This window comes from Megascapheus bottae, chromosome 31 (assembly GCF_031878675.1).
Source record: "Megascapheus bottae isolate mThoBot1 chromosome 31, mThoBot2.hap1, whole genome shotgun sequence".
NCBI lineage: Eukaryota > Metazoa > Chordata > Mammalia > Rodentia > Geomyidae > Megascapheus > Megascapheus bottae.
The window spans coordinates 7,226,802-7,244,281 of NC_143539.1; the positions used below are offsets into that span (position 1 = coordinate 7,226,802).

Genomic DNA, 17,480 nt, shown 5'->3' on the forward strand with positions numbered 1-17,480 from the left:
GAGGGTGCTAGTGAGAAAATGGAAAAATAGAAGCGCAGCTGGAAGCCTAGAATGATGGTGCATCCCTATAATCCCAGCATTCTGGGGTTACAGAGGATTCTGGAAGGCTGGAAGAGAGGATCTCAAATTCTAGGTCAACCTAGGCTATGTAACAAGGCTCTCTCTCAACATAAGTAAATAAACCATGTTAGGATTCACTCTCCGGGGATCTCATTCATCTGTCTTCCCATTGACTCATCCTCATTTCCAGGCCAAGACAGATACAAACTATCTGGGTCTCATCTGCCCTCAGAACAGCTCAGAACCCTGTAGTCTGCAGGTCCATGGAGCGGGTGGGGTGTGTGTGGCTAGTACCTGCTGGGCTCTGATTGGCAGGCCTTGGTGGAATGGCAATCTTTAGGGGGCGTGGCCAGCTCTATCAGAGCCTCAAGAGAACATGAATCAGTGGGTTGCTTAAGCCTTAAGAGGGGACTGATTCCCAAAAGACTGGTGGGCTCTTAACAGGTGCAACATGCACCAGGATTAGGATGGACCTAACAGGTGCCAGGCCCTGACTTCATCTGCTGCCCCACAAACTGAAAAGCTCCCCAGGCAGATGTAGATTTCTGTATCATCCCTACAGTTTTTCTAGAGAAGCACAGCAGGTGTGGAGCAGGCTGTGATAGAGAACACTTGTGGAGCTGGGTCCCTATGGCTCACACCTGCCATCCCAGGAGGCTGAGACCTGAGGATTGGGGGTCAGCACCCAGCCCGTGATACTCTATCCAATTAACCATCAGAAACCTGGAAAAGAGCTGTGGCTCAAAGTAGTCGAGTGCTAGCCTTGAGCAAAAGAACTCAAGGACAGGCCGGGAGCATAGCCTAGTGGTAGCGTGTTTGCCTAGCATACTTGAAGTCTTGGGTTCAGTTCTCTAGAATCACATACACAGAAAAAGCTGGAAGTAGCACTGTAGATCAAGTGGCAAAGTGCTGGCCTTGAGCAAAAAGTGTCCAACGACAGTGCCCAGGCCCTGAGTTCAAGCCCCATAACAAAAAAGTTGTGGAATGGGATAGTGGAGTTGGCCTTGTAGCCAGCCAGCAGGGCCCTCCTCAGTGATAGGAGGAACCTGGCAAGTAGCCCCCTTCCCCAGTGCCTCAGGATACACTCATCACAAGAGTGGCCACCCCTGCAAGGTGTTAGTTTGGTTTTTATTCAGTCCTCGTTCATGTTGCTGGTGATTGGAGTAAAGAAGAGTCAGCTGGGATTGCAGGGGTGGGAAGAGGGCTCGGAGAGGACTCCAGTGTCCTGGCACTGGAGAATCATGATTTCTTCCGGGCAAGCCCAGGCCACATAGAGAAAAGTTGATAGAGAGCTGATAGAGGGGGCTGAGGAAGGCACAGCGAAAGCAGCCAGTCAGGCCGTCAGGCTCATTGTCATCTTTTTGTGAATCCAAGTCTTAAAAAGACATAGGTAGCGGTACTGGTGACCCACACCTATAATCCCAGCTACTTGGGAGACTGAGGATCATGGTTCAAAGCCAGCCTGGGCATGAAAGTCCGTGAGACTCATCTCCAATTAGCCACCAGAAAATGGGAAGTGGTGCTGTGGCTCAAGAGCTACAGGGATAGCTTTGAGCTGAAGAGCTCCAAGCTCTGCCCAGGCCCAGAGTTCAAGCCCCATGACAGATACACCTCCCCCCCAAAAAAAAGACATAATCTCTAATTTTCCACATGACTATCAAAAGAATCCCCGCAAGACAGCAATGTAATAGGAAAATTGTGAGTGTATGTGCATGTGCCAGTACTGGGGCATGAAATCAGGGACTCGTATTCTCTTGTGGCCTTTTTTCCACTTCAGGGTAGGGCTGTACTGATGGTATAATATCCCAGCTATTTTTGGGGGGGAGGCACCCAAACCCCCAGCAATAGAGTTACCAGCATTCAGTGAACGGAGCTAGGAGTCAGTTTAATAGCAGCTCAGGCACTACTCTCCACCTTCTGGCTGATAGGGAGCATCCTGGACCTTCCATGGGCTGAGCTTTTAAAGGAGAGCTCCCCACACAGGTGGTCCTGTCCCCCAGGAAAACATCACACTCAGGTGGCCAAGCAGTTTAAGTATTTTTACAAAAAAATCCAATTAGACAGCTAATCCTGATAGGTTACTACAATGGAATCACTCCTTCACTCCTGACTATTTTTTTGGGGGGGGGGGAGTTAATTGTGGAGAAAAGAGTCTCATGACTTTTCTGCCAGGGCTTCATTTCAGCCACTATCCTCAGAGTTCAGTCTCCTGAACTGTATGAGCGATAGCAATGTGAATGTTTATTAGAAATTATGTTGATGCTTGCATCCTATTGTACACCCTTCTGTGCAGATGTAAATTTTGCTTTGCTGAGACAAAATCAGAAAGAAATATGCCATAAAAAGAGCATGGGCTTGACATGTCACAGGAGGCCAGAACCCAAGCCATCTTGGCCATCTTGGTGATCACCTTCATTGCATGCTTTGGCCTTGGGCTGCTGAGAATTGGAGTCAGCAAGGACTGATTGGTGAGAAAAAAAAAGTTTCTCTTTTCTATAAAGTTGTGGCACCAAAGCTTTAGCACTTGGCCCTTGTCTCCTCATTCTTAGGTATCGATCCCCCCAACCCCACGCCTGGTTTTATCAGCTAATCCTGCCACCTGTAAATCATGTAGGCTGTTATTCCCTGGTTGGATGTTTTCCAACTGATTTATCATCTCTCTCTCTCTCTCTCTCTCTCTCTCTCTCTCTCTCTCTCTCTCTCTCTCTCACACTCACACACACACACACACACATTCTCATCACAGCTACTCTGCAAGTAGAGCCCCTGTTCACTCTCCACTGTAGGAATGAAAGACATTGAGGCCCAGAGAGATGGAGTGACTTTGTACAGAGACCAAAATGGCAGAGCTGGGATTGAACCTATGTGCTATAGTTTCTAATCCTGGCCCCTGCTGCCACCAGTCTCTTTGACCCAGGTGAAAGAGGAGTGGTGTGTGTTGGGCCACATCGGTAGGAATTGTTTTAGGATTTCTTTTGGCACTACTGGATTTGAACTCGAGGCTTTGTGCTTGCTAGACCAGTGCTCTATCACCCGAGCCATGGGGTCCGGCCCTTTTTTTGTTGTTGTTATAGTTTCTTTTTCAGATAGGGTCTCTCATTTTTGCCACATCCTCTTACTTCAGCCTCTGGAGTAGAGTAGCTGGGATGATAAGCATATGGCACCAAGCCTGGCCGAAGTCCTCCTGTTTCATGATTCCGTTTGGTGGCTAAGCCTCATGGGATTGGAGGATGGGACAGTGAGTGCCATTCTTCTAGGGCATCCAGGGTCCTCTTGGGAAAAGTCTCTGTCTTCAGACAGCCCCTGAGCTGCCTTTGGTCAAGACCACATGGGCTCAGGTGATCCCTGTCTGGGGGCTGCAATGTCTACTTTCCCAGGGGCTTAGGAGAGCAAGCCTGAGCACATCACCTAGGGAGGGTGATGGAGTTACAATGACTTAGAGATGGCGGAGAGCTCAGATGAGAAATGGTGGCAGCAAAGGCCAAAGAGAGGTACAGTCAGGTGCAGAGAGACAGGTAGGGATGCCTCCTTCTTCACCCCCCCAGGAACAAGCAGAAACGCATCCCCACATTGACCTCCTTCTTGACCAGTCTTCCCTTAACTCTGCCTATCTTCCCTCCTGCTGCTGGTCAAGCCCATTAAGCTGCTACCCTGGCCACAACTGAAGGCCCCACGCCCCAGGGAGGACACCACTGATGAGGCGTCCTCTCTCCCTGGCACCCCAAACCATCAATTAATATTAACAAGGGAGGCTCCTAAAGACCCCCAACGGGGCTCTGAGGGACGGAGAGGCCCCGCCCCATGACTCAGGAAGTTAAAGGGCCCAGGCCCCTCCAGAGCCCACAGTGTCCCATGGCAGGCAGTGGCAGGCGGGTCACCATCCAGCTGGTGGATGACGGGGTTGGCACTGGAGCAGGAGCCCATGGCCCACAGCCCTTTCGGGGCCAGAACTACCGAGCCATCCGAGCAGCCTGTCTGGAATCCGGGATCCTCTTCCGCGACCCCTGCTTCCCTGCTGGTCCAGATGCCCTTGGCTACGACACACTGGGGCCAGACTCTGAGAAGGCCAAAGGGGTGGAGTGGAAGAGACCCCACGTAAAGTGTGGGCCAAGGGAAGAGGCTGGGACTGGAACCCTGGGTCTGAGAGAGGAGGAGGTGGAGCCTTGACCCCAGGGTCTGAGGGAGGAAGCTGGGGCACAGTCTGGGGCAGCTCAGCCCTCTGGGCTGCAGGGAGCCCAGGGAAACAGAGCCCCTGGCCAGATCCCCTGCAGGCTTCAGGGCTCCCATGCCCTCTTAGCTGGCATGGAAGCACTGCAGGGATGGCACCTGACTTCCGAGCAGCTCTTGCCTTTTGCTTTCCTTCCTTTCTTTCGTTTTTTTCTTCTGTCCATTATGGGGCTTGAACTCAAGGCCTAGAGCTTTTCAGCTCGTCTAGCCCTCTACCACTTTAGCTATGGTGCTACCTCTGGTTTTCTGGTTTGGAGGTAAGTGTCTCACAAACTTTCCTGCCTGGGCTGGCTTTGAACCTCAGTCCTTAGATCTCAGCTTCCTGAGTAGCTAGGAGTAATCTGCAGTGACCGGCTGGCCTTGGCTTTTCTGACTGCACCCCTTTCCTCCCAGGAGTTTTGTGAGAACCCCCAGTTCATCTGTGAAGACATGAGCAGGACGGATGTGTGCCAGGGGAGACTGGGTGAGAAGCCTGGGCCTGCGTGAGCCCCAAATCCCCATGTGGCAGTGGTGTCCAGATGGGGAGCCCTTGCTCTGCCTCCCTCCCCCACTTTTCCTCTTCTGTCCCCTGCGTGCTCCCTCTCACTGAGCTGTCCTCTAGGAAATTGCTGGTTTCTGGCTGCTGCAGCCTCCCTCACTCTGTACCCCCGTCTCCTGTACCGGGTGGTCCCCCAAGGACAGAGCTTCCAAGATGGCTACGCAGGCATCTTCCACTTTCAGGTAAAGTTCAGTTCCTCTCTCTGTACCTCAGTTTCCCCCATGGTGAAAGAGTGCCAGAGATGGCAGCGTTGACCCTGTCCCCTTGGGGTGCTCATCCTAGGGCTCAGGGTTGGTTCAGGGTTGAGGTCGGGGTCAGGGTGGGCTAAAGTGGCAGCTGAGCTTCTCTCTCCAGCTCTGGCAGTTTGGCCGCTGGGTGGACGTCGTGGTAGATGACAAGCTGCCCGTCCAGGAAGGCAAGCTGATGTTTGTACGCTCTGAGCAGAGGAACGAGTTCTGGGCACCCCTCCTGGAGAAAGCCTATGCCAAGTGAGGCCCCTGCCCCCCGACTTCTGAGTTCTTCCAGGCACCTCACCAAGGGCCCCAAGCTGAGTCACGACCCCAAGTGCCCTAAACCCACAGTGCATCCTGCAACCCTCTGGACTCTCCACACAGCTCTCTGCCACCTTCTCCACTGGTTACCCACTCTTATTCCTTTTCTTTTTCTTTCTTTCTTTTTTTCTTTGGTGGGTCATGGGCTTGAACTCAGCCTGGGCACTGTCTCTGAGCTCTTCAGTTCAAGGCTGCAACCCTACCCTTGAGTCAAGCCCCACTTCCCATTTTCTAGAGTTAACTGGAGATAAAGAGTCTCTATCCTTTTATGCCCAGACTGGCTTTGAACCTTGACCCTCAGATCTCAGCCTCCTGATAGCTAGGATTACAGGCGTGAGCCACCATGCCCAGCTGCCCACTCTTACTCTTAAGGATCCCCCAACCCCACATTCCAGTCACCAGGTCCCAACTCTATCTCCTGGAGAACCTGTAAGCTCAGGCTGTCTGTCCTGATCCACTGAGAGAGATCCAGAGACACCCCAAATCCGAGTGCCATCTCTGGGACCCCAAATTTGTCCTTCCCCCCATGGGGCTCTAGAATACCAGATCCTGAGCTGCAGATTCCAGAGCCTTCTAGCACCCTACTCTACCCTACGTTGAACATGACATTTGCAGGGATGGAGGCACTGGGTCCCACCACGTCTCAGATGCTTCCCCTACGTCCCCACAGGCTCCACGGCTCCTATGAGACCATGCGAGGTGGTCACATGAACGAGGCCTTTGTGGACTTCACCGGAGGAGTGGGCGAGGTGCTGTATCTGAGACAAAACACACCTGGCCTCTTTGCCGCTCTTCGCCATGCACTGGCCAAGGAGTCTCTGGTGGGCGCCACTGCCCTGGTGAGAGCCGGACCCCCTCTGTGACCCAGGTCAGGGCAGGGTGGGAGCTGCCTGTGTCCTCACAGCGTCTCTTGTTGCCTCCTTCCCTCTCGCAAATCAAATTAGCAAGCTAGAAGGAATTTATTTGTTCTCTTAAGGCAAGCCTCAGGCCCAGCTGGATGCAGGTGTTGCAAGCATGTTTGTGATAGTCTACTTCTGGGTTAGCCTCTCTCCATGGCCAGCTGTCTCCCATCATGGATTCAAGGGTTCCCACAGCTGCAGGGGTGTCCTCCCCAAGGAACAAAAAATAAGAGTACAGGCACCCGTGGCTCATGTCTGTAATTGTAGTTGCTTAGGAGGCTGAGATATGAGAATCACAATTTGAAGCCAGTGTGAGTGGAAATGTCTTAAAAGACTCATTCTTCAATTAGCCAGTTTTAAGAACAACAAATGGTAGGCTTGAGATGTGGTTCAATTGGTAGAACATAAACTGTATGCAGAAAAAGCCCATTGAGAAAGTGAGACTCTGAGTTTAAGGAATAAAAAGACAGCACCTGTTTTGAGACTTTTCAGTGTCCCACTGACCCCCATGGCTTTGCCTTCCTGTGACCCTGTCATAAAACTCATGATTCACTCATTAAATTGGTCTAACTCATCCACGTATCTCTCTACCTGCTTGATTTTATTTTTTTGCCAGTGCTGGTGCTTGAACTCAGGACGTGGGCATTGTCTTTGGGCTTTCTCAAGGCTAGTTCTCTACCACTTGAGCCACAGCAGCTTTTCTGGCTTTTTTTCTGTGTATGCGGTACTGAGGAATCAAAACCAGGCCTATGTGCATGCTAGGCAAGCATTCTACCACTAGGCCACACTCCCAGCCCTGCTTACTTGTTTTAAAAAAAAAAATTCTCTGCCTCTCCCTTTAATCTGTGTCTTTCTTTGTCTCCAGGCCTCTGTTCTTTTAAATTTTTCTTCTGATGGAACTAGATATTGATTTCAGCATCTTGAGTTTGCTAGGCAGGTGCTCTACCACTTGAACCACTTCCCCTCTGGACCTTTTGCATTAGATTATTTTCTTCAGATAGTTTGGATTGTGGTTGTGAGAACTGGGACTCAAACTAGTACCCTAGGCTCATTAGCTGATGCTCTCTCAACTGAGTCATGCCTCCAACCCCCAGATAAGCAGTGTGCATGTGCACTTGTTTGCCCATCTTGGCGCTTGAGCTCAGGGCCTGGGCATGTTTCCTGAGCTTTTGTGTTGGAGGTTATAGAGAAATCCGATGTGTATAGGTACAGCCATCAGGGAGCACTGTCATTGTACAAATACCTACTGTGCACAGAGCACACAATAGGATCACAGAGAGTCAGGGCTACTGAAGACCAAGGTAGATAGTAAAGTCACGAGTCATTTCAGTGTATAATAGATTTGCCGGAAAGCCAGATGCCAGCGCAGGCTCAGGCCTACAATTCTCGCTACTCAGGAGGCTGAGATCCGAGGATCCCAGCTGAAGTTAGCCTGGGCAGGAAAGTCTGTGAGACTTCTTTCTCCAGTGCACTTCTCAGAAAAAGCCAGAAATGGCACTTCAGCTCACATGACAGAGCATTCGCCTTGAGTACAAAGAGGCTCAGGGATAGTGCTCAGGCCCCGAGTTCAAGGCCCAAGGGCCAAAAGTAAACTAGAATACAATTTTCCAGAAACAAGGTGAACCAAGCAGCAGGTTGGCATGTGAGGGGCCTACATGGATCAGGACCCCATACCTGAGTGAGCTGCGACTGAATGACGGGGGAGGAGGAGGCCCCAGCTCTCCATGCACAGGAAATGAGCATGAGGAAAGACAGTGCTTTTATTTCAAGGGTGAAGGCGGTGCCAGGTGTGGCAGGAAAGCCGGGAGGCTGTGTGCGGAGCTGACCGGGATCGAGGAACCAAACATGGGTTTGGGTTTTCTTTGTGTCAGTCCTGGAGCTTGACCTCAGAGCCTGGGCGCTGTTCCATAGCTTTTTCACCCAGGTTGGGGCTCTGCCACTTGAGCCACAGCTCCATTTCTGGCTTTTTTGGTGGTTCCTTGGAGAGGAGAATCTCACAGACTTGCCTGCTTGCCTGCCTGCCTGCCTGCCTGCCTGCCTGCCTGCCTGCCTGTGTTTGATGACTGACTCCTACTTCAGTGACCCAAGGTTGTGGGGCTGGGGAGAGCAGCTCCTCTGTATCATCTGGCCTCACTCTCTGTCTCTATCCAGAGCAACCGGGGTGAGTACCGCACAGAAGAGGGGCTGGTGAAGGGACATGCATACTCAGTCACCGGCACACACAAGGTGAGCTGCCCTGGAAAGGCCTGGTGTGGAGGGATCTCCAGGTGTCCCCTGCTGCCCGTGCCCTCCCTCACTGACCGTGCCACCCTCAGCTATCCCTCGGCTTCACCAAAGTGCAGCTTCTGCGGCTGCGGAATCCTTGGGGCCGTGTGGAGTGGACTGGTGCCTGGAGTGACAGGTGGGCTGGGACCCTGGGGGGTGGGGGATGGGTCCCTCCTGCCTGGCCCTCACACTCCTCTCCCCAGCTGCCCACGCTGGGACGCGCTCCCCACTGAGTGGCGAGATGCCCTGCTGATGAAGAAGGAGGATGGTGAGTTCTGGTGAGTTCTGGGGATGAAATCATGGGGTGAATCCTAATAGGACAAACTAGGCCAATGTAACTTGTAACTTACCAGCCTGTTTCCTTCCTTCCCCCTGCCTCCCTTCCTGGGCTTGAGCTCAGGGCCTGAGCACTGTCCTTGGACTTTCTCAAGGCTAGAGCTCTACCACTTGAGCCTCAGCACCACTTCTGGCTTTTTGCTATGTATGTGGTACCGAGGAATCGAACCCGGGTCTTCATGCATGCTAGGCAAGCACTTTAACCACTAGGCCAAACTCCCGGCCCCAAAAGTCTTTTTTTTTTATGTGTGGGCAAGTGCTTGAACTCGGGGCTTGGGCGCTGAGGAGTGTGGGGTTCTGTGGCTTTTCACACTGTTGGACACATTTGGAGACCTGGAGGCTGGATGTGTGTGGGTTGAGGGGTTCACGGGCTGACTGTCCCCGGCAGGATGGAGTTACAGGACTTCCTGAGCCACTTCAACACAGTGCAGATCTGCTCGCTCAGCCCTGAGGTGCTGGGGCCCAGCCCTGCGGGGGGCGGCTGGCACATCCACACTTTCCAGGGCCGCTGGGTGCGCGGCTTCAACTCTGGCGGGAGCCAGCCTGGTGCTGGTGAGCCCTGGGGCCCCAGGGGGGGAGGTGGGGAGACCCCCAGGCTGTGCACCCACTGCCTTCTCCTCCCTCAGAAACCTTCTGGACCAATCCTCAGTTCCGGCTGACGCTGCTGGAGCCGGATGAGGAAGATGATGATGATGAGGAGGGGCCCTGGGGGGGCTGGGGGGCAGCAGGGGCGGGTGGCCCAGCCAGGGGGGGCCGCATCCCCAAGTGCACCGTCCTCCTGTCACTCATCCAGCGCAACCGGCGGCGCCTGCGGGCCAAAGGTCTCACTTACCTCACCGTGGGATTCCACGTGTTTCAGGTGGAGCCCCGGCCTGGGGTGGGCGGTGTTGAAGATCATAGAGAAGAGGAGGCTGGGGGTGGGAGGTCAAGGTCAGGCTGAAATAGGGGCAGAAAAAGGCTGTGTGGAGGGGACCGAGGTGGCTACAAAGGGACACCCGGTACAGATGGGGAGAAGAGGGATGGGAGGGGGCAGAGGAGAGGAGAGGGCTGGCAGGGGTCAGAGGGACCCTCTGCCAGGGAGGGGTGCGGGGAAAGGGGGTACAACGCGGTCAACAAGAGGGTGGTGCCTGGTGCCACCACTCACGGCCTGTCATCCCAGCTCCTGGGCAGGCTCGGATTCCAGGGTAGCCTTGGAAGCCAGCCAGGCAGGAAGATCTGTGAGGCTCTTAAGTCCACTCAATCCCAGAAAATGCCTTTAGTGGAGCTGTGGCTCAAGGTAGTGGAGCACTAGCCTGGATCAGAGGTCAGGGGCAGCGCCCAGGCCCCAAGTTCAGGCCTCAGGACAGCCAGTGAAAGCGCACTGGACCTCCACTGGTGAGGGCCAGAGGGCTGGCATGGTGGCTTCTTCCTGCCCCTGATGAGCCCCTGGCTTTTCTGTCTTGCAGATTCCAGAAGAGGTGGGTGTCAGGGGGCGCCCAAGCCTGGCTCTGCCCCGGACGGGCGCGGTGGAGGGCCCCGGTGGGGCGGGGGATCCGGAGGCCAGGGCCCCCCAGGCGGTGTGGGGGGTGCTGGCTGGAGGAGGCCGCTGCACGGGTGGAGAACGCACCGCCCCTGCCCACAGCTGCTGGGCGTCTGGGACTCGCCGCACAGCCGCGCGCTTCTGCCCACTCTGCTGCGCGCCGACCGCTCCGTCTTTTGCGCCCGGCGCGATGTGAGCCGCCGCTGCCGCCTGCCGCCTGGACACTACCTGGTGGTGCCCAGCGCGTCCCGGGCTGGAGAGGAGGCCGACTTCACGCTGCGCATTTTTTCTGAGCGAGGACACACGGCTGTGTGAGCCTGGGACCCCAGAGAGGGCATGGGGGGACGAGACCCCACCACCTCCACCCCTCCCCGGACCCCAAACCCCACCTCCACCCCACCCCAAACCCCACCTCCACCCCCCGCTCCAGACCCCAACTCCGTCCTGCTGTCTCCACGCCCTGCTCCACACCTCAAGTCCAGCCTTAGGCACAAGCCCCGCCCACCGCGAGGCTCCGCCCCGGGATTGGGCCACGCCCCCGGGGCCTAGAGCCCCGCCCAGGACCCTTCTTGCTCTGAGCTCAAAGGGTGCCAGGTCTCCAAGTCTGGTCTGTCATTCGCAGGGAGGTCGATGACGTCATCAGCGCGGACCTGGAGGCCCTGAAGGTGTGGGGGCTGCTCTGGGAGGGGACAGCGCGCGGGTGGCCAGGGCCGGAGGACAGCATGGGACAGGGCTTTGGGTCAGGACTCAACTCTCCCCACCACTGCAGATCCCTTATGAGCCCCTGGAGCTGGAGCTGGTGCAGCTGTTTCTGGAACTGGCTGGAGAGGTGAGGAGAGAGCTGTCCATGTTGTGTGTGGTTTTGAGCCCAGCCCTCTTCATGCTCCCTTTCCAGTGCTCCCCTTGTACTCCCTTCCTCACCCTCCATGCTCACATCGCCTGAGTTGCTTTCTTGTAATGCAGCTGTTCCCTGCCTCAGTGCTTTTTTCTGTACCTTGGTCCTTTCCCTCCTTTGCAGGCAGTTTCCAAAGTGCTTCTTCTGGCAGCTGCCAGCCCTGGGCTCCTCCAGCCCCACCTTCCCCATAACTGCCTGACCCAAGTGGACTCTGAGAGGACAGGCCTGGGGATCTCAGTCCTTGCCATGTCCCCAGCTGTGGCCCACACAGGGTCTCAGCAGCTGCCCTCTCTTCCAGGAGGAGGCACTGGACGCTTACCAGCTGCACACCCTCCTAAGCATTGCCCTGGAGCCTGGTAAGTTGAGTGGCCCTGTAGCCATGGGGTCCAGGCTCAGCAGAAGCATCTCCCTGCATGTGGCCTGTGGTGGGCTTCTCCCAGCAGCCCTTGCTGTGGGAGGCAGGGTGGGTAGCTGTTGTGGGCACAGGCTTGGGGAACACTCACCCCGCCTGGCTTCAGATGCCAGCTCTGAGCCTGTGTCTAGTAAAGGCCCCCTTTAGTGAGTCCCATCTGCAAAGCTGAAGCTTCATCAGTGTGTGGCCTCCAGGGAGCAGGTGCTGAGTGCTTCCTTTTCATGTGTGTGCATGCCAGCGTACATATGGGCACTCACACTGGCCTGTGGTCTCAAGAGCATGGTACTATTGGGCTTGCACTGTCCTTTAGTCTTTTTCTGTTCTTTTCTTTTGTTTTTTTTTTTGAACTTTGGTTCTGGGGGCTGACCCTGACCTCGTCAGCTTAACCCTACTTTTTGAGCCACAGCAACACTTCTGGTTTTCTAGTAATTGGAGATGGGTCTTTAGTGCCCAGGCTGGCTTTGAACTTCGACCCTCAGATCTCAGCCTCCTGAGTAGCTAGGATGACAGGCGTGAGCCACTGTGCCCAGCTCCCTTACCTTGTCTATCATCAGCACTTGAGCCATGGCCCACCTCTGCCTTTTTGGTGATCAATTGGAGATCCAAGCATGACTTTGCGCATGGAGTATGATATAGTGGTAGAGTGCTTGCCTAGCATGTATAAAGCCCAGGGTTCAATTCCTGGGTAGTAGATGCACAGAAAAAGCTAGGCGTGGTGCTATGGCTCAAGTTGACAGTGCTTGGGCTCTGAGTTCAAGCCCCAGGGCTACCAAAAAAAGAAGTCTCACTTTGTTACTTAGGATTGTTTTGAATTGTGATCCTCAGAGCTGAGCCTCTTGAGTCGCTAGGGTGATAGCTGTGCCCCAACAGTGCCGGCTCGGGTGTTTTCTTGTAGGCAAAGCCAACGCTAAGACCATGGGAGAGATTGGGCTGAGGACCTGTGAGCAGCTGCTGCGGTGTTTTGGGGTACGTGCAGGCAGGGTGGGGAAGGAAGGAGGGATGAGGTGTGGGGGTCTCCTTCCCTTCTGCGGGCAGTGTTCCTTATCCCATGTCCCCGGCACAGCGCGGACCCTGCCTGTCTCTGCACCACTTCCAGGAGCTCTGGGCTCACCTCCTGTCATGGCAGGTAAGGTGGGGACTCACCTGGGTGGCTTCCTACCGGACAGGGACCCCCTTTAGGTCATCAGTTACCCCCAGGAATTGGTTCTGGCTGGGGGAGCTCTGGCACCTCACTTCCCTCTGAGGGGCTCTCTTTCCTTGGCTACAAATGGGTGCCTGGAGCCATGCAGGGAGGAAATGGAAGGTTCTAGACACAGCAATACACCACCACATTTGAGTGGCAGGCACATGGCCATTTGGTCAGAAGAGCAAGCAGGGTGCAGTGGTGCAGAGCCCCTGCTTAGAGGAAGGGCAGCTGGCCCGGAGGCCTCAGGGTAGGGGGTCTCCCCACACAGGACACATTCCACAAGTTCGATGAGGACAACTCGGGGACCATGAACTCCTACGAGCTGAGGCTGGCGCTCAATGCAGCAGGTGTGCCGGGCCGGGAGGATGGAGGGGGACGTGTGCAGAGGACCTGAAGTGGGGGCTGCAGGAAGGAGCATTGGCCCTGTGTCTTGAGGCTCAGCTAGTGTGGTAGAATGCTGTGGACTGTGGAGAGCGTTGGCTGAACCCTCGCGTGCCTTTCCTTCCAGTGTGATGTGTCTCGCACTGTAGGCTCTCTGCTGCTCATGTAGTTGTGTATCCAGGTGCATCCACAGCCTGGAGTTTCAGGGGTCCAGGGCTTTGGGGAGCCCCGTGGACAGCATGACAGAGGTGACCTCCTGCCATGGCACAGGAAGCTGGCAGCCATGTTTCCATGTGGTGCAGCTTTGGGGACAGGGTTGTTTGGGGGTATTCAATAAAACAACCCCCACCTGGGAGTTTTGGACAGGTGTAGTCCATGCCCAGGGCCCCCATGGCTGCACAGCTGGGCCCCCTGCACATGGTGGGGTGCCATGCAGATGGGGGCTCACGGGGCTCCATCCCTAGGCTTCCACTTGAACAACCAGCTGACCCAGGCCCTCACCAGCCGCTACCGGGACAGCCGCCTGCGGGTGGACTTGGAGCGCTTTGTGTCCTGTGCGGCCCAGCTCCTGAGCATCTTCCGTGAGTGCCCTGACCTGGGGTGCAGTGGGCACCACTCAGCTGAGGGCCAGCACTCACCCTGCTCTTCTCTGCACAGGGCACTGCAGACAGCACCTGGCTGGAGGCGAGGGGGTCGTATGCTTGACCCACAGACAGGTGAGCTGGGGTGCGGGCCAGGTGGCTTGGGCGGGCGCTGGTTGGAGCTCACACCCCACTTTCTCCACAGTGGTCGGAGGTGGCTTCCTTTTCCTAGTGGCGCCTTCACCCCAGCACTGCAGCGGAACGTGTGTACCTGCCCACCACTGTCCTCTAGGGCCACCCCGACACCCTGCCTCCCCCTTCCTGCTATTATCTATGTCAGGAAGCCCCCATTTGGCTTGGACACACGTGAGGGGTGTAGAGCCCGCCTTTCACGACATCACAGAAAGAGGACGCTAGGAATCCTTCTTAAAAATACGACGTTTTATTATCCTGTCCCCAGAAGGGTGGTTTAGCCAGAAACCAAGAAAATCAAAATAAACTCAAGAGGGGAGAGGAGGACAAAACCATCAACTAGCAGGCAGCCAGGCCAGCAGCCCCCCTTCACCCGGGAGGTCCCCCCAGACTCTGCCCAGCACAGATAGTGCAGGCGGGTGGCCAATCAGCTATATCTTCATTAGAGAGCAAGAGAGGCAGAGATAATGTTGCTAGGTGAATATATATTTATATAATAAATCCGTAAGTTAATAAAGTAAATAGGGATTCTCTGAAGGTTTTCTTTTAATAATTTTTTGTTGTTCAGTTTTTTTTTTTTGTTTCTTTTTTGTTGTTATGGTTTTGGTCCTTAGAAAAAAAGACAAACCGAGACCTTGAGTCCAGACATATGGTGTGACAACAGCAGGGTCCTGGGCTGGGGCAATCACCATGGATTTCCACCCAGAAAGGAGAGGGAGCTGGGGGGGTGGGGGCAGTCTAGCACAGAGCGGCAGCGCCCTCTGCTGGACCTGCAGGGTGGTTCCTGGACAAGGCACGTGGGGCTTTGGCCTGGATGTGGGAGGCCCAAGGGAGCCTGTCCCCTCCACATAGATTTCTCAAAACGCATGTATTTACCAGGCCAGAGGTGCTGACCCCGCTTCTGTCCCCCTGTGGGGGGGGAGACTCTGGCTGACTGCCAGAGAGGAGAGAGCCTGCCAGCTCCTCTCTGCCCACTGCCCCCAGGGACCAACAGAGAGGGCGTTGCATAGATACAGAGTCGGGAGGGGCAGGGCACCTCCAGCCCCGCCGGGAGGCTGGGGGGCTTTGGTCCGGGAGTCAGGAGCCCTCACAGGTCGCTCTCGCCATAGAGGGCCGTGGAGAAGGACTTGTAGTCGAGCGCGCCGGGCACGGCATCGGGGCCTTGGTAGGGTGCCATGCGGGCAATGCAGTACTCAGCCTGGTCGGGGGGCAGCTCTCTCCGCAGCTCCTCGGCTGTGATGAAGTTCTGGGGCACAGGAGGACGAGTCACGACACCCCTGCCTGGCTGACCTGGCCTCCTACCCAGTCCCGGTGCCTCAGTGGGTGCTGGCTTACCTTGTCCCCTGCCAGGACCTTGAAGGAGGCGATGACCTGGTCAGCAGTGTCTGTGTCGGTGGTCTCCCGTGACATGAAGTCGATGAAGGCTTGGAAGGTCACGAGGCCGCTGTGGTTGGGGTCCACCACGCTCATGATGCGGTTGAACTCGGCGTCACCCTGCGTGGGGGGGGCAGGTGCTCAGCGGGCAGCATGCCCTCAGGAAAGCGAGCGGCAGTGCAGGGCTGAGAGGTCAGCCCGCCACAGCCCCGCCGGTCTCGGGGGATGGGACATGGGGTCCACTGCCCCCAGACACGAGTCAGCTCTGGAGGGTGGGGAGAGAGAGAAAGAACGGGCGGGGTGGGAGCGGCCCCTGAGGCGTGGAGGAAGAGGAGTCCGGGGGAGCGCCCGGGGGAGGACAGGAGGCGGACAGGAGGTGGGCGCTGCAGAGGTGAGGGGCGGGAGAGGGAGGCGGAGTGGAGCGAGGCAGAGGCGGGGCGGGAGCTGCATACCAGGCTGTATCCTGTGGAGATAAGCAGAGCCCTGAAGTCATCGGCGTCCATGCTGCCTGTCTGCTTCTGCTCCCGGATGGACACAGCCATAGCAGAGGAGGCAGCGGGGCGCCCCGTGCGCGCAGCGGGCAGACAGGACAGTGCAGAGCAGGGACACGGGAGGCCCCAAGAGAGACAGGTAAGGGGACAGGTGACAGACAGGAGGGCAGGGAGGAGGCGAGAGAGCCGGTAAGATGGGCAGATGGCGTGGGAGAGAGGAGAGAAAGAAGAGCGGTTAATACCACGTCCCGGGGGCCTGCGCGCGTACCTGCCGGTCGTTCTCCACGTCGTAGCCCAGGCTGATGAGGCAGGCCTTGAACTCCTCGGGCCCCAGAGCCCCACCATGGTCCTGCCGGGGCCACCGAAGGCAGGTGTGGTAGGTGGGGTGTCGCCACCAGGCCGTGGAGTAGGGAGGGGCCGGGCCACATGCAGAAGGTGGGGGAGGACACGGGGGAGGGAAACACAGAGTTAGAGGTGGTCATGGACATGGGGTGGTGGCCAGGAGCTGGTGTGGACCCTGGTCCTGCCTCTGCCTGGTGCACAGGGCGGAGGCAGTGAGGGCGGAGGCTGGGCCTCGGGATGAGGGGCAGCAGAGCCGGCGTCACACTGCCGTTTAGGTCCTCTAAGAGGCTGCCCCCAGACCCCAACAGGAGATGGTGTGAGTGGCCAGGACAGTGACAACATGGGGGGGGGGGGGGCACGTGGGAAGGGAAGAAGGGACAGGAGAGAAGAGGCGCGGCTACCTTGTCGAAGTGGTTGAAGGAGGCCCGGAACTCCTGCATCTGCTCCTGGCTGATGCCCTTGGCGTCTCGGGTGAGGATCTGGTTTTCCACCTCGTTGATGGTGCGGGCGATGGTGGTGAGCAGCTGCTCCCAGCCCACTCGGATGTGCTGTGGAGGGAGAGGCGTGGCAGTGGGCTGGGGCTGTGCCCTGGGCTCCCCACTGCGCGTGCGGTGTGCGGCTCCCACACTCCCATCTGGGGACAGACCACAGCGCCTGGGCTGCCCAGATAAGCAGCTTGCCCAAGGCAAGGGTCCACGTGGCCCTCGAGCCGTGCACACGGCCTGCACGCACTACCACTGGCTCTCGAGGGAGCAGGGCAGGGCCGGCTGCGGGTCTGTGGCGCAGCTTAGAGCCAGCTACCAGAGTCCCTGGCTCTGGCCTGGGGTGGGAAATGTGGCCCTCCCGGGTCCCAGAGAGATAGAGACCAAGATGGGCGTTGTCATGAGAGGCCAAGTCCTGGGGCTTCCACTCAGGGCCTGGGCAGCTCTGCTCAAGGCCAGCTTTCTACCATTTGAGCCACAGGGCCACTTGCAGCCTTTTCTGTGTATGTGGTACCAAGGAATGAAACCCAGGGCTTCATGCATGCTAGGCGAGCACTCTGTCACCAGACACATTCCCAGCTGAGGTTTTTTTTTGGTCACGGGGCTTGTACTCTGGGCTTGGGTGCTGTTCCTGAGTTCTTCAGCTAGTGCTCTACTACTGTGAGCCACAGCGCCACTTCTGGTTTCGTGGTGGTTCACTGGAGATAAGTCTCAAGGACTTTCCTGCCTCGGCTGGCTCCTGAATAGCT

General features: G+C 56.4%; 2 protein-coding genes across 8 annotated transcripts in view; one reads left to right on the forward strand and one right to left on the reverse strand.

Moving 5' to 3' along the window:
• The first annotated feature begins 3,502 nt into the window (after positions 1-3,502).
• LOC150043883 (calpain-12) lies at positions 3,503-14,166 on the forward strand. The gene is made up of 22 exons (XM_090322536.1): positions 3,503-3,551; positions 3,920-4,155; positions 4,681-4,750; positions 4,889-5,007; positions 5,180-5,313; positions 6,047-6,215; positions 8,427-8,501; positions 8,591-8,676; positions 8,744-8,818; positions 9,265-9,428; positions 9,503-9,735; positions 10,322-10,333; positions 10,498-10,706; positions 11,018-11,060; positions 11,165-11,224; positions 11,589-11,646; positions 12,598-12,668; positions 12,766-12,828; positions 13,157-13,235; positions 13,734-13,850; positions 13,927-13,985; positions 14,056-14,166. Exons 1-22 carry the CDS (start codon positions 3,503-3,505, stop codon positions 14,080-14,082), a joined length of 2,208 nt encoding a protein of 735 aa, XP_090178662.1. The 3' UTR covers positions 14,083-14,166.
• A 109-nt stretch (positions 14,167-14,275) lies between these two features.
• Positions 14,276-17,480, reverse strand: part of Actn4 (actinin alpha 4) — a 54,018-nt gene continuing 50,813 nt past the window's right edge. For 3 of the 7 annotated variants that reach the window (XM_090322775.1, XM_090322777.1, XM_090322776.1), the window contains 4 exons: positions 16,651-16,797; positions 16,176-16,256; positions 15,378-15,536; positions 14,276-15,288 (listed from right to left, as the gene is read on the reverse strand). In XM_090322775.1, the coding sequence (XP_090178901.1) occupies positions 15,130-15,288; positions 15,378-15,536; positions 16,176-16,256; positions 16,651-16,797 (546 nt within the window). In that variant the 3' untranslated portion in view covers positions 14,276-15,129. Of the gene's footprint in view, positions 15,289-15,377; positions 15,537-15,868; positions 15,935-16,175; positions 16,257-16,650; positions 16,798-17,480 lie in introns of all 7 variants that reach the window. The other 4 variants (XM_090322781.1, XM_090322780.1, XM_090322779.1 and 1 more) reach the window with 2 other exon arrangements.